This window comes from Molothrus ater, chromosome 1 (genome assembly GCF_012460135.2).
Source record: "Molothrus ater isolate BHLD 08-10-18 breed brown headed cowbird chromosome 1, BPBGC_Mater_1.1, whole genome shotgun sequence".
Lineage (NCBI taxonomy): Eukaryota > Metazoa > Chordata > Aves > Passeriformes > Icteridae > Molothrus > Molothrus ater.
Genome location: NC_050478.2, coordinates 4,916,561 through 4,929,661, shown reverse-complemented (window position 1 = coordinate 4,929,661; position 13,101 = coordinate 4,916,561). Strand labels below are relative to the sequence as shown.

At 47.5% G+C, this 13,101-nt stretch overlaps 1 protein-coding gene across 2 annotated transcripts in view; it reads left to right on the top strand.

Annotated features, from left to right (window-relative positions):
• LOC118684210 (mitogen-activated protein kinase kinase kinase 3-like) overlaps positions 1-13,101 on the top strand; it is an 82,479-nt gene that overhangs the window by 36,970 nt on the left and 32,408 nt on the right. Inside the window, exons 3-5 of one of the 2 annotated variants that reach the window (XM_036378979.2) lie at positions 966-1,075; positions 10,635-10,675; positions 11,652-11,751. In XM_036378979.2, the coding sequence (XP_036234872.1) occupies positions 966-1,075; positions 10,635-10,675; positions 11,652-11,751 (251 nt within the window). Of the gene's footprint in view, positions 1-965; positions 1,076-10,631; positions 10,676-11,651; positions 11,752-13,101 lie in introns of both variants that reach the window. The other variant, XM_036378978.2, reaches the window with a different exon arrangement.

The following is a 13,101-nucleotide window of genomic DNA, read 5'->3' as shown; positions in this document are numbered from 1 at the left end:
GGGTGGTTCTGTCCCTGGAGACACTCATTTCTAGACAAGATTTGTAGCTGCATTTGTATTTTTTGCAGTAATTTCTGCATGTGCCTGACATTTGCCTAGAGTGTGGCACAAGCTTGGGGTTTGCAGTGGGGTCTCACACCCTCCTGCCAGGGTGCCCTGCCCTAGGTCCTGACAGGTTCTTGCTTCTTGTGGTTGGTATTCTGCCTTTAACACTTCACAGCTGCTTCCAGAGGCCACAACCACAGATGCTGAAGTGCTGAAAAAGAGGAAATTGGTTTCAGAGGCAGTGCTCCCTCAGAGTTCTCCTGTTACTGCAGAAATCAGAAATCCCACGAGGGCTCTCAGTGTCTTCTCCCCAGCACTGCTGAGTTTCTCTCTTGTCTCATGGATTCCTCTCTCTCTCCCCTGGTTTCTCACTGCTTCTGGTTTGGAAGGTCAGTTGTGGCTCTTGAGCACCTCTAATGAAGAGTGAGCAAGACACAGGGACACCTTTCCCTAGCCCAGGTTCCTCCAAGCCCCATCCAACCTGGCCTTGCACGTATCCAGGGATGGGGCAGCCACAGCTTCTCTGGGCAACTGTGCCAAGGCCTCACCACCCTCACAGAGGGAAATTTCTTTCTAATATCTAATCCAAACCCACCCTTTTTCATTTTAATGGCATTTTCTTGTGTCCATGTCCTTATTGAGAGTCCTTCTGCAGCTTTCTTGCAGGCCCTTTCAGGTTGGGACAATGAGATCTCGTTCTCTGTCTCACCTGTGATGAAGGAATCTGTGTTTTCAAGACAGACTGGGCTGGGAGAGACTGTGGTGTGGTCTTGGAATGCCTCTCTCAACAGGAAAGCTTGGCATTGTATCTTTTGATCCATTTGTGTTGGAAGTTTGCATTTGCAGTGCTGTATTTTCACTCTGCACATTCGAGGGCAGGGTTGCTTTCCACACTTCAGTTGTCTCTTCTTTTCTTGCAGATGAAGAAGAAGCTCTGAACTCTATTATGAAGGATTTGGCAGCGTTGGGCAAGTGTGGGGGGCTGCTGGACAACAACAGGAATAAAAACAGTGTCCACTCCAACAAACAGGTATGGCTTTGCTTCTTCAAACTCCAGCAGACCTCAGAGGAGGGCATGGTGCTTGCCATGCTGGCTCAGCAGAGTTTAAATGTTAGAACTGAACTTAACAAGTGCTCAGCACATCAGAAATACCATCATTTTACCAATCTACAAAGTTTATGACCTCTTTTTGAAGAGCTGAAAGGAAGTTACAGGCATCCCTATATCACAGAGGAGCAGAGAAGGATAATGCCCCAAATTATTCACAAATATACCAACAAGGCCTGAAACTGGGTTTAAATCTCAAGTCTCACCTCAAGCAGCTTCCAGCTGTTGTTTAGCTCTGAAAGTAGCAGAACTTGTTTCAGGCTGTGCAGCTTTAGGACTTGGATAAGTCAATTGTTTTCTATTGACAGTGTTAATGAAATACAATATTTATTATGTGCACATTTTGCTTCAGATATTTGAAAGACAGACTGCCAATTCTGAGCTGTAGACACCCAGGCTCTTTGGGGAGGAATAATGTCATTCTTATATAAAGTGTTTAATTTTGAATTACTGCTGTTTATCTTTATGCTCCTAAACATTTTGGCCATGTTGCACATTCAGAGTTGTTTTGGTGAGCAAAAAACATTGTCCCTTGAGCGATGTCAGAAATTATTTGCTGACATCGATGCAATAGCTGAAGTGGATTTAATAGCATGTTTGTCTATGGAGCAGATAATATGGGAACAGGAAAGTTGTGAAGAAAGAATTGAGTTGTCAAAATAGCAAAGAAGAAAGGGAGAAAAAGATTGGGACAACTGGGAAGCTGCTGGAGAAGCATGGCAGCAAATCCACGTGGAATTGCACCTCTGGCGCCATGGTTCAGAATGAGCTTGCAGTCGACACTGCAACTGCTGGGTGCCTAGCAAGGGAGAAAACAAATTGTCATTTGCTGTCGTCAAGCACTTTTTCATGTCACTTGTGCTACAAACAAAGCAGTCTGGGTGCAGGGAGGAAAAATCCCTTCCAGAATCCCTGTGGACTCCCCAGCCACATGCAGACGAAAACACGTGCGCACGTCTGGTTTCAAAGCATGGCCTGGCAGGAGCAGCTGGCCAAGTTGAATCACTGCGTTTGTGTTCAGCTCATGCTGAAAAAAGTCCAAGATGTTTACAGAACTGACCAGAGAAACTCAGGGCTGGCTCCCTGCAGCTGCAGGAGAAGCAGAAAGCCCAGAGCAGCTTTGGATGGCTGCAAGGGCAGCATCTTGTGTGCAGTGATGGGTGGGGACAGTGTGGAGCCAGCTCCAGTTGCTTTCAGGGTAGCAAAGCTTTTCAGGCTCCTCTTAAAACATTTGTTTTGCACGATGGGGGAAAATCCCTGCTGTTGTTTTTGAGACCTGGGCTGTTAATGTAGCACATACACGGATAATTAGTCAAAAATAAGGAAAATTATTGTAGTTTTCATTGATTGAATTCTTATCTGCATGAAGTTGGCATCTTGCAATCAAATCCACACCCACAGCCCATCCACTCTGCATCTTCATTTATAAATCACTCATGGAGGTATGCCATGCTCTAATATCAGCTGCCAGCTGTGCTTAATTTTATTACAGGAATTCTATTATATTTTACTATATAAGAATCAAACTTTCCTACTCATTAGAGCACTGATGCTTGGAAAAACACTTCCTCCTTCAGGATTTTTCTTCTTATTCACAAGTGAAGCTGCGTGCTCAGGGTTGCTCAGAGCTCCCTGATGTAGATGTGGATGGTGAGGATCCTGCTCTCCTCACCACATCCAGAGCTGAGGGGTCAGACCAGCAGGTCCCAGGAGATGGAGGGCGTTGGAGGATGTTGAATTGTTGCCTCACTAAATTGGACTGGCTGGAACACGTCTGGCTCACAGCATGGCAGGAGGTGGGGAGCGGCCAAAGGAGGTGCAATTAGTGGGATCTTGGTTCATGTTTCTAGCTCAGTTTCATCAGCTTGTTTGGGTCACTTTTAGGGGTTTTTTTTCCTTGTTTTTTAGGGCAGAAATTGATGTGGGGGAGAGATTGCTTTGGAGGTGCTGTTGTCATGCTTGCTGTTCCTTTGGTACTTGGTTTTCCCTTATTACTGCTTGCCTAATCCTGTGATTTTTATGGTTTACCTAATCCTGTGATTAGGCTGGGCAGCTGGGCTGAAGGATGCCCTGCATAGTTCCCTTCTTGAGAGGAGAATGAGGCACCAGGGCCATTTTGGTGATAAAATGTCTTCTTGGTCATGTAATTGTCGGTGCCTCTCATGAGGCCCTGCAGCAACGTGCTCACATTGAACTACTTGGGTTTGGGAGTTCAGTTAGTAGATTAATAAAATAATATTTCTTTTTCTGTGGAAAAATGTTTTTTCTGAGGCATGGGAATCCTTTGGTCAGTGTTCCAAATTTCCACTGGAAGACAGAGTTCACAACAAGAATGTCTTGGCTAACTAGCCAGTTCTCTGTGGCTTGCAGCAGATTTTGGTACACAGAGAAGCACAACTGAAGTGCTATCTCATTCCTGTCTCCTGGAGGGCTTCCTCAGTGCTCTCTTGACACTAGTTGATAATTGAATCCTGCCAGATTGTATTCCTCATAGGCCTGGGCCACACAAGAAAACAGCCTGTGGTTGTGTGTGCTCCAAAATGCTTCTTTCCCAAAATATCAATAGTTTTGCTTCAGTTCATCTTAAGAAATGAACATCCTTTGGCAAATTTCGTAAAAATCTTTCTTTTCTTATTTTCTTCCCTCAGAAATGAGTTTAGAGTGAAGGCTGTTTCTGGATGTGCAGTGCCTCGTGGCAGAGCAGGCTGGAAATCAGAACAGGACACTGTGGCTGATCTTCCTCCCTTGAATTCCCAGGCAGCTGACAGCAGATGTGATGGCTGAGCTGGAATCTCCTGAGTCCTGGTCAGGTGTGGCAGCCACTGCCTTGTCCTGCCTCTCTGCCTAATGGGAATTCTAGGGACAGCCATGGACACCCTTTTCCTTCCTCGTGTGAGGAAAAGCAGAGCTGTTCTTTGGGAGCAGAGGGTTCCTTCTGACATTATTCCTGGTACAGCTTCTGCACTGGTATTCCTCTGTGACTCCTTTAATCACTCTGCTATTCCTTGTGCATCCTCTGGCATGGCTGGAAGGAGCCCTTCCAGGCTATCTCTCAGACTCAACAAGGGAGTTTGTTCATAGAAATGGCTCTGAAGAGGGGAAAAAGGAAAGAGGAGAATGAAGATCTGCACTGTGTTCATTAAGGAAAAAGACGAGTGGAATAAGAAGGGAAACCCCGAATAATTAGGAAATCCTGAACAACAGGATGGAGGGAGAAAAGAGCAATTAAATTAGCATTTATTTTGGATCTATTTATGTGCACATCCATTCATTTCTATAAATAGCCCTTGGCAACTGGCACTATGAAGCTGCTTGTCAGTGGGCCTCTGTCACAGCCAGGGACAGCCAGCAGCTCCTCTGCCACCTTAATCACTATGGCAAGTTCTCCCACGGCAATTAAATGTTTGTAGGAAATGTTTCTCCATGTACATCAAATGTCAGACTGTCCTAAAAGTGGTTCTTTTAGTAAATTACCTCTGGACTGTTCTCTTTGGCAAGCTGGATGCAAGACAAGGCTTGCTTGTAACTCCAGTAAAATACAGCTCATTTTGTAGGGCTCTCTGTGGGTCTTTGAGCAGCCTAAAAAGGAGTTTGGCTTTATCACCTGGAGGATATGGTGTGGATGGGGGAAGATAGGAGTTTCTCTGAGGGGATCTGCAGGGATTTCCTCACCTGGGGAGCAGAAACAAGGGTGCAAATCACTGATTGGGAAAGCCTTGGCTGGAGATGGCAAAGGCAGTGGAGTCCCAAGGATTTAAGAGGCTTTCCCATGTCTGCGTTTGGAGCTGACTTGGGTGTGAAGAGGGTGATACCAGTGAGAAATCCAGCTGGAAAAAACCTCTTTCCTGCCAGGTGGGTGGTTTTAGATAAACATTTTGAAGCCTGTGATTTCTGCTGCTATCTGAAACAGAAATGTCTGCAACAGGCAGCAGCGAACCTTCTAGACATCATCACTGTCCTCTGAGCTGCTCAGGTGCTTTCAGAGGAAAAAAAGCTACAAGGATCCGGGGGGACTGGGATATATTGTGCCTTCTGCCCCTGCAGTGATGAAGGGGCAGTGCCAGACAAACTGCTTTCTGTCTGCTTGCTGAATAAGCCAGTGTGAGTGGGGGTTCTGTGCAGATAATTCCCAGCGCTGTGCGTTACTCATCTCCTCTGCGGTCGGGGCCGCGCTCCAGCCGTCTGGCGTGTGAGGAACTGAGGGCAGGGGCGAGCACAGGGCTGATGCAAACGAGCTGCACCTTGGGGAAGTGTAGGAGTCCCCTCAGCCTGGCCCTGTGGTGCTGATTCCTGCCAGCCAGAGCCAGGAGTTGAGGAGGAATCCCACTGCTTTGTGGCTTTGTACGAAGGGAGTGACTCGAGCGCGGCTCCGCGGGGTTTTCTCGTTGTTTCCTAATCCAGCGAGTAGAAAATGAGAGATGTGAGAACAAACCCTCTGATTACCCTGTGGCATGCAAAAGTTGGTGTATTTCATTGCCCCCATGTTACCCAGGGGGGAAACTGAGGCAAAATAAGTGCCCAAAATCTTGTGGGTGGATATGAGCAAGGCTGGAATGAGCAGCACCAAAGGGAATAGGAGGCCGCCTTGTGATGATTTTTCCTGCCTTTCTTGACCACAGAAGGGTTAATGCCGAAGTCAGAGGCTTTGTCCCAGTTGGTTTGGGAGGCAGCTGTGGATTTGGGTGGAAGAAGTGCTCTAAAGGCCCCATCCTTGTGATGTCTCAGCATGGGCAAAGCTGTCCTCTGGTTAGGTTTGACAGGAGCAGGTCTAAAACAAGCCACAAAAGTGGGATTTGGACAGAGCACTGTTTCTGATGGCAGCAGAGTTTAGGAGGAGGAGAGGACATGACAGGAGGAATCTTTGAATTTGTGCTAGTTTGGGATTTTCCAGAATGGCAATTTTAGTTGTTGCAGTGACACAGACAGGCATGGAGGTGCAGGGCTGCCTCCCTGCCTGCCTCTGCCATTAGACAGCCTTCTCCACAGGCTCAGCTTGGATCTGTACCCCAATTTGAGGAACCCCCTGGCTGTTCAGCAGAGAGGGTGCTCAGCATCATCTGCTCCTCCAGAGCCGCTTCCATTTTAGGACTGGCTGCTTGTTTTCCTGCTCTCCGTGTGTGCTTCTATTACAAACAGCAGTCAGCTCTTCAGGGATCTCTGTATAAGATCATGATTCACCTCCTTTGGAAACACTTTTTCCGTTTTTTTCCAACATTTTCCTTAATCTAAACCAGCACACAGGGCTGTTGCTCCAGCTCTGAGGGTCAAGCTTGGCCCAGCCTGCTGGGGTACATGGACCCTAGCCAAAAGGCAAAAGCAGTTGCTCCTTTTCTCCCCAAATTCCCATCTGAATTCCCTCTCTGAAGCTTGGCAGTTGTGGTCTTTTCTCTGTGAAATCTGAAGTTTTGAGGAAAGAGCCAAAAATACCTCAAGGAAAGCCTGGAAGGATGGTGATGGCTTTGTGGCCACGGCAGCGACTTTGCTTTTTCCTTTCGGAGGAATATGGCAAGAAGGAGTAAAATACCATTTGTTTGCAGGGCTGGAGGAAATGCCAGTACAAGTATTTTGGAGAAGAAATTATTGTAGAAACGAAGGGAATGGCTGTGGTATTTCCTGTCAGGGCTGTCGCTGGTTTTGTTTGTGTCGCAGCGGGGTCTGCAGGCGCCAGCGGGGCCGTGGGCTCCTCTGTGAAACACACACACAGAGAGGGAAAACTGCTCAGTGCACACAGCCCAGTGGGCCAAACACCTTCATTCTGTGCTTCCCTCTACCTCTCTGCTGTTCCAAGAGTGAACCACAGGATGGTTTGAGCTGGGAAGGGTTTTAAAGGCCAGGCTGTCTGCTGTGGGCAGGGACGTGTCACTGGATCACATTGCTCAGTCCAGCCTGGCCTTGAACATGTCCAGGGATGGAGCATCCACAGCTTTTCTGGCAACCTGGGCCAGTGTCTCAGCAACCCAGTGGTAGAAAATGTCTTCCTTATATCCAGCCTCAGTCTAGCCTCTTGCTGTTGAAAACTGTTGCCCTCATCCAGTTCACTCCAGGACCTGGTAAAAAGTCTCTCTCCATCTTATAAAGCCTCTTTTAGATATTGAAATGGTGCAAGAAGGTCTCCTTGGAGCCTTCTCCTCCCAGGCTGGGCTTTCTCTTCACACCCTTAACCAAAACCCTTCCTGTCTTTGTGCCTCAGTTTCCCTTGTTTGCTCCATTAGCTGCCTGAGCTCTCACAGTGCTGTTGAAAATATGGTTTAAATGCTCTGCCAGAGCTCAGGGTTTAAGGCTGGTGCCTATGGCTGTCCTTACCCCTCTCCTGCACTGTATTTAACACAAGCCTTTGGATGGCTCAGCTTGTTCTCCTACACCCTCTAAGGACCTCTTGATTGAAGGAGAGCAGGGCTGCCCTTGACCTCATGTGACACCTGACGGCAGGGACAGTGAATAATTCAACCTGGGTTGTGCAACAGGGAGTCACATTCCTCACAAAATTGCAAAAGTGAGTTGGACCCAGCAGCTTCCACCACCCACACCTCTTCCACCTCAACATTTGCACGCTGTGTTGAGTCCCTGATGTGGAAGGTGCTGGTCCTGCATTCCCCCTGATTGTTCATTTGAGGTGTTGGGTGCAGACTCACACGAGGTTCTGCTCCAGCACTTGGCAGTGCCCCAGACTCCCTGTGTAATCTTAAACCAGTTGCTGCAAACCAGACTTCCATGGGTGTAAAAAATCACAGCCTGCTCCAGCATTGAGGAAGTGCTTTGCATCCCCTGAGATTTCCTAGTACTTTGGGCACTGCCCACTCTTTTTTTTTTTCTTTAAAAAAGGAAAAAAGTATTTGTTGCTGATAGCAGTGATGAATTCAGCTTGAGCTGTAGGTCAAAAACATGAGCAAGCCAAGGGAAGCCTGAAAAATTAAACTGTAATCAACTTCTCAGACTGATAAATATGAATTTATCCCTCTTCCAAATGCTTGCGAGCTAAAGGTCTTGGTTTCTTGGAGGGAGGCAAGAGGTTAGTGTGTTTCATATTAAAGAAAAATGTTATCTAATTAAGAAATGAAGTGGGTTTTCATTTCCCTGTTGCAGCCAGTGTGTTTGTAGCTCTGCTCAGAAGCAGAGCAGTGTGGGGCAGCTGGCGTCCTTCTGCTGGCGTCGGGCCACGGCACATCAGCTTTGTTGTTGATGTAGAAGAAAAGGATGCAGCAGGGTCGTGGCTCATTTTTTTTTCATTTTCTTCTCTCTCTGGAGCTTTGGACAAGTGTTCTGACATTTTCCAGCCACAAGCTGTTTTTCAAAACTTGTTTGTCTGTGAAATCTGTGCTACTCAGCACAACCAGGCAGCGTGTGCTGCATCCCAGCTCCGTGCAGTGTTTGGGGCTGTGCTGAAAGTGAAACCTGTGTTTTGAAAGGTTTCCTGCAGTGAGGCCAGAGCTGTGTGAGCTCTTCCCCTTCCACGTCCTGCTCTTTGTAAGGAGAAACCTCGAAAGTTCCTTGCCCTGATTTTTTTTTTTTAATCTCTCTCTTTCTTTAGAGAAAGGTTTTGTGGTGTTATAGTCAGTGAACCCATACTGGCCAATTTATTGCCAGCATTCAGGAGGAATAAACCAGCCAGGCCTGCTCAGAGAGGCATGTGCAAACAAAATTTGGCATGAAAGAGCCTGTATCTTTCTTTCCAGCCCAAATAATCCAAGGTCCCCATCCCACCTGTATTTGCCTGTCTCTCCAGAATGATTTGAACCTTCAGCACTAGGTTGGTTATGATCATCTCTTCTCCTTTGGAATTTGGGACTGGTTTAGAATTAATCTGGTATTTTTACAAGTTGGGCCTGGTTCTGGAAATGAACCTGGAGACTCTCCAAACTTTGTAGGTCTGGAGAACTGGCTCTAGCCAGCGAGGTGATGTAAGTGCCTGTTTAGCACAGACCTGTATCACTGCTGGAGTGCCCCACTTGGTGACTGTCCCAGCACTGGCTCTTCCCAGCCCTTCCGGAAGCACAGAAAATGCCACGAGCAGAGATAACAAGGATGCATTTTGGGTGATCCAGCGTGTTTACCCTGAATCTGTTTAAGCTTTTACACAGAATTGCCTCCAGCCTCGACTTCCTGAATTTCAGTGGGTGTTTGCAGAACTCGAGGAGCTGTTGGTTGAAAAACAAACCCGAGGGCACCGCTCCAGCTCCTTTTCCTCGTTAGGAACAAAGCTGTTCCACTGCAGCTCTGCTTTCCCTCTGAGAGGATGGAAAGTGTGCCTTCACACACTGGCAGCCCAGGCCCAGAGATAAGTGCTGTGCTCAGGAAGGGCTGTCACCCACCCAGCTGGGAGTTATCCCTGCGAGACGGGACCGAGCCCTCCCCGGGGTTACACCTCGGAGGGAGGTGGCCAGCACTTCTCTCTGCATGGGAGGAGAGCTGTTTGAGGAGGCTGGTGGGCACTGTGGGGAGGAAAATGTTGGTTAAGTGGGGTGACTAGACCTGGTCTGGGGAGTAAAGAGGGGTTTGATCTGCGTTGGGGACCGTCGGAAAGTCCTGGAATGATCTAAGGGATGCTAGAGGGATGCTTGGCTCAGACTTGGCCTGAGAAGCTGAAGGAATGAAAAAGCTCCTTGTGGTCTTGATTGCTGCTAAATATGCACAAATAGAGGATGGGAGAAGTGGTTTTAACTGGTTCCTGCACAGCTGTGTGCCCAGTGTGCCTGTGATTCCACTGGCTCTTCCTTGGGCAAATTTTGTGGTTTCTCTTGAGGTGAGCGGTGGGTCAGTTCAGGGGGGGCATTGGCTGTGCATTGTGTATTTGGCCTGATACACTTTGCATTTTGTAGGTCCCAACAAAATAGCAACCAGCCCTTCAACCAAAGCAATGGGTCAGTTCAAGGGGGGCGTTTGCTGTGCATTGTGTATTGGGCCTGATACACTTTGCATTTTGTAGGTCCCAACAAAATAGCAACCAGCCCTTCAACCATCTTGGCACTGTTGGCTTTAAAATTTCAGATTGTCTCCACTTCCATTAGAGAATGCTTGCTTTTACTAATTCTTTACCTCAGATATTCCTGTGTACTAGTAAACATCCTCTGAGCTTTGGTTTTTGGGTTTCCAGCAGAAAAGTATTGGAGTGCAACCATGGGAAGCACTGAAGGTGGACAGGCATCAGACACTTGCCATATTGGCCTCTTTGATAATAGTGCCTTGCTCCCAAGAGTTCAGAACAATTTTCAGCTTTATTAATTAGTGTCATTAAAACTAACAGTTATAGAGGTGAGTGTCTTCTTGCTTACAGAAGAACTTATTTTTTGACAAGCACATTCCTCAGCAATGTGGAGTGTCCCCAAAGGCTGTGAGTCCACCAGGCAGCTTGGCCTAAATAAACCAGATGCCTTACAGAGTTAGGAGAGTCTCCCTGAGAACTCCTGTCAGCTTTGGGTCTATGGGTCAATCCAGGATGCACTTTGGGACCATTCTCACCATTCTCTGCTTTTTCTTTCAGCAGCGAAGTGTCAGGATCAAGTTTGAATATGAAGGAGAGAAAAGGTAGGTACCTATTCCAGTCCCCTGTGAACACAGGGGAAATTTACCTTTTCCACCCACCACTGTCCTGCTGACTTCAGCCACCTGCAGCCGAGCTCACAGCAGGATTCATTCCCCTAAAATCAGCTGCACTTTTATATGCAAGAGCCCTGTCTCATCATCCTGTTTGCCCCAAGAAGCTCCTGGGATTTGCAGCAGGCAAAATGGTTCCAAGCTGGAAGTCATTAATGCCTCTTTTACCAGGGACATTGGGTGCACACTTGGATCCTTTTCTCTTGTTAATTCTTGAGCCCTGCTGAAGCACAGTGGAGCTGGAACTCTACAGAAATGTGTCCTTTGATTAGCAGTCCATGACACTTACTTAAGATAACCAGATTTTGGGCATGGGTCCCATAAAAATAGGGCTGGGAGTTAAAGCTTGTCCGCCCTTCCCTGCTTGACATTTTCATGGAATCACCTCGGCTTGGTGACTGGGACAGGGCAGGACACAGGCTGATGGTCCAAGGTGCATGTTAAAGCCAAAGAAAATTGAAGTAGTGTTATTTTAGGGTTAGACTGTACCTGCTGTAAGTACCTACAGAGGTGCTGTGTGTGATGGTACAGGATGAGTCCCCACTTCAGCCCTCCTCCCTATTCAGAGCCTCTTGCTGAAAACAGAGATGATAAATCACTGACCATTGCCTGAGCTGGGTTTTCTCCAGTGGAGGGCTGCTGGACTTCCTTTTTTTCCACCTGTACTCACATTGGAGGGAGGAGCAGAGGGAGGTGCACAAAGATTTTTGGTAGATATTTTTGCAGGGTAGTCAAGTCCCCTCTTGGGCAGAGCAGAGGAGCAGCATTTCTGTGAGTGTAAAGGCAAGGAGCAGTCTCTATGCTTCATGATGGAACACAAGTCCTTTCTTCTGTACTGTCAGTCAAACCCCAGATCCCAGGGTGCTTCTGCTAAACTGAGTGTTGTTGTTTTTGTTTGTGTATACAGGATTATCCAGTTTCCAAGACCAGTCAGATTCAAGGAGGTGGTGCAGAAGGTCACGGACGCTTTTGGGCAGACGATGGACTTGGTCTGTGTGAACAATGAGGTACTCTTCTCCTTACTGCTGAGGGGCAGCTTTGGGGTGCCTGCTGCCAGCTTCAGAATTGAGCAGTGGTTTGTTCTGAAGGCCCTGATTTTGTGTTTTACTTGGATCTGAAGAAAAATAACCTTATTTCATGGTTCCCAGCTAGTGAGTGCACAGGAGCTGTCGTCTGAACACAGCTCAGGTGGATTCTCAGCCTTCAAGCCAGGACTTTCCTTTGTCAAAATGATTCCAAGTAAGGCCTGTTACACAGGAACATTGTCTTTCTGCCCTCACTCCATCAGAGATGTTGAAGCCTTCCCACCTGGGGGCAGTTGCAGGAGCATGGAGTGCAGAGCAGGAGGACAGTGCTGCTCACAGTGTTCTTTTCTCCAGCCATGACTTTGTCTCACCCAAACCCCCAGCACGACGTGCACGTTCTTGTGGCTGGGTCTGCACTGAAATGTGCATCACTGAAAGTTCTTCCAGCAGCCCCTGTGGCCACATGAAAGCAGCCAAGAAACCCTCCCTGTGCAAGCCTTGCATTTTAAGGCTAGGAGGACTTTCTCCTCCATCATTCATCACATGGACCTCTGTGTTTTTCCCACTTTTGAGCCCAGCACTGTGTGTGGAAGGAGGGTCCTGCTGAGGGCTGTTAGCAGAAGGGGGAAATCCTTGGCATCTCTTTTGGTGTGCTCAGTGTTTTCCTGTGAGGCATCTGCAGCCACTGGATTCTCAGGGTGGGTTTGGCTTTGGGAAGGAGGAGAGGGCCAAATGGCAAAGAGGTGGGTTTTAAACCCAGATCCTTTTGGATCTGCCCTGGCAGCTGGCTTGTTCAAGTATTAATTGCAGATGAGCCTTTGATTAAAGTGTGAATGGAGAGAGAGGTCCTGAAGAGACCTTTCTTCTTTCCCCCCCCATTTATTATTTTCTCCCTTCTGTTTCAATAGAGATTTGCTCCACAAAGAAAGTTCCTATTCTTTTACAGTAAGTACCTCATGATACCAAAGTGTCCACTGGGTTTTGCCTTTGAATGCAGTCAGGTTTCTAATCTTGGGCATTCTTTGACATCCTCCTGGGAAAAGCCTGCCATTGAATTCTCCAGGAATGACTCATTTCATTCCAGGTTTCTTCCCACTGGAAGAGGATTTCTTTCCAACAACAGCAAACAGAAGCTTAAATAATGCATTTTATCCCATGTTAGAGACCTTCTTTCTGGGCATTGCACAGCACATAGCAGGGCCATGAGCAGGCCTTTGGGTACTCCTGATTTCTTAGGGCAGTGCTTAGTTTTCCTACACTTAAAAGTTCCACCTCATGAGAACCCACAGCTTTGGGAAGATGTCTGAGAAGCAGTAACTCAGGGTTGTTGTT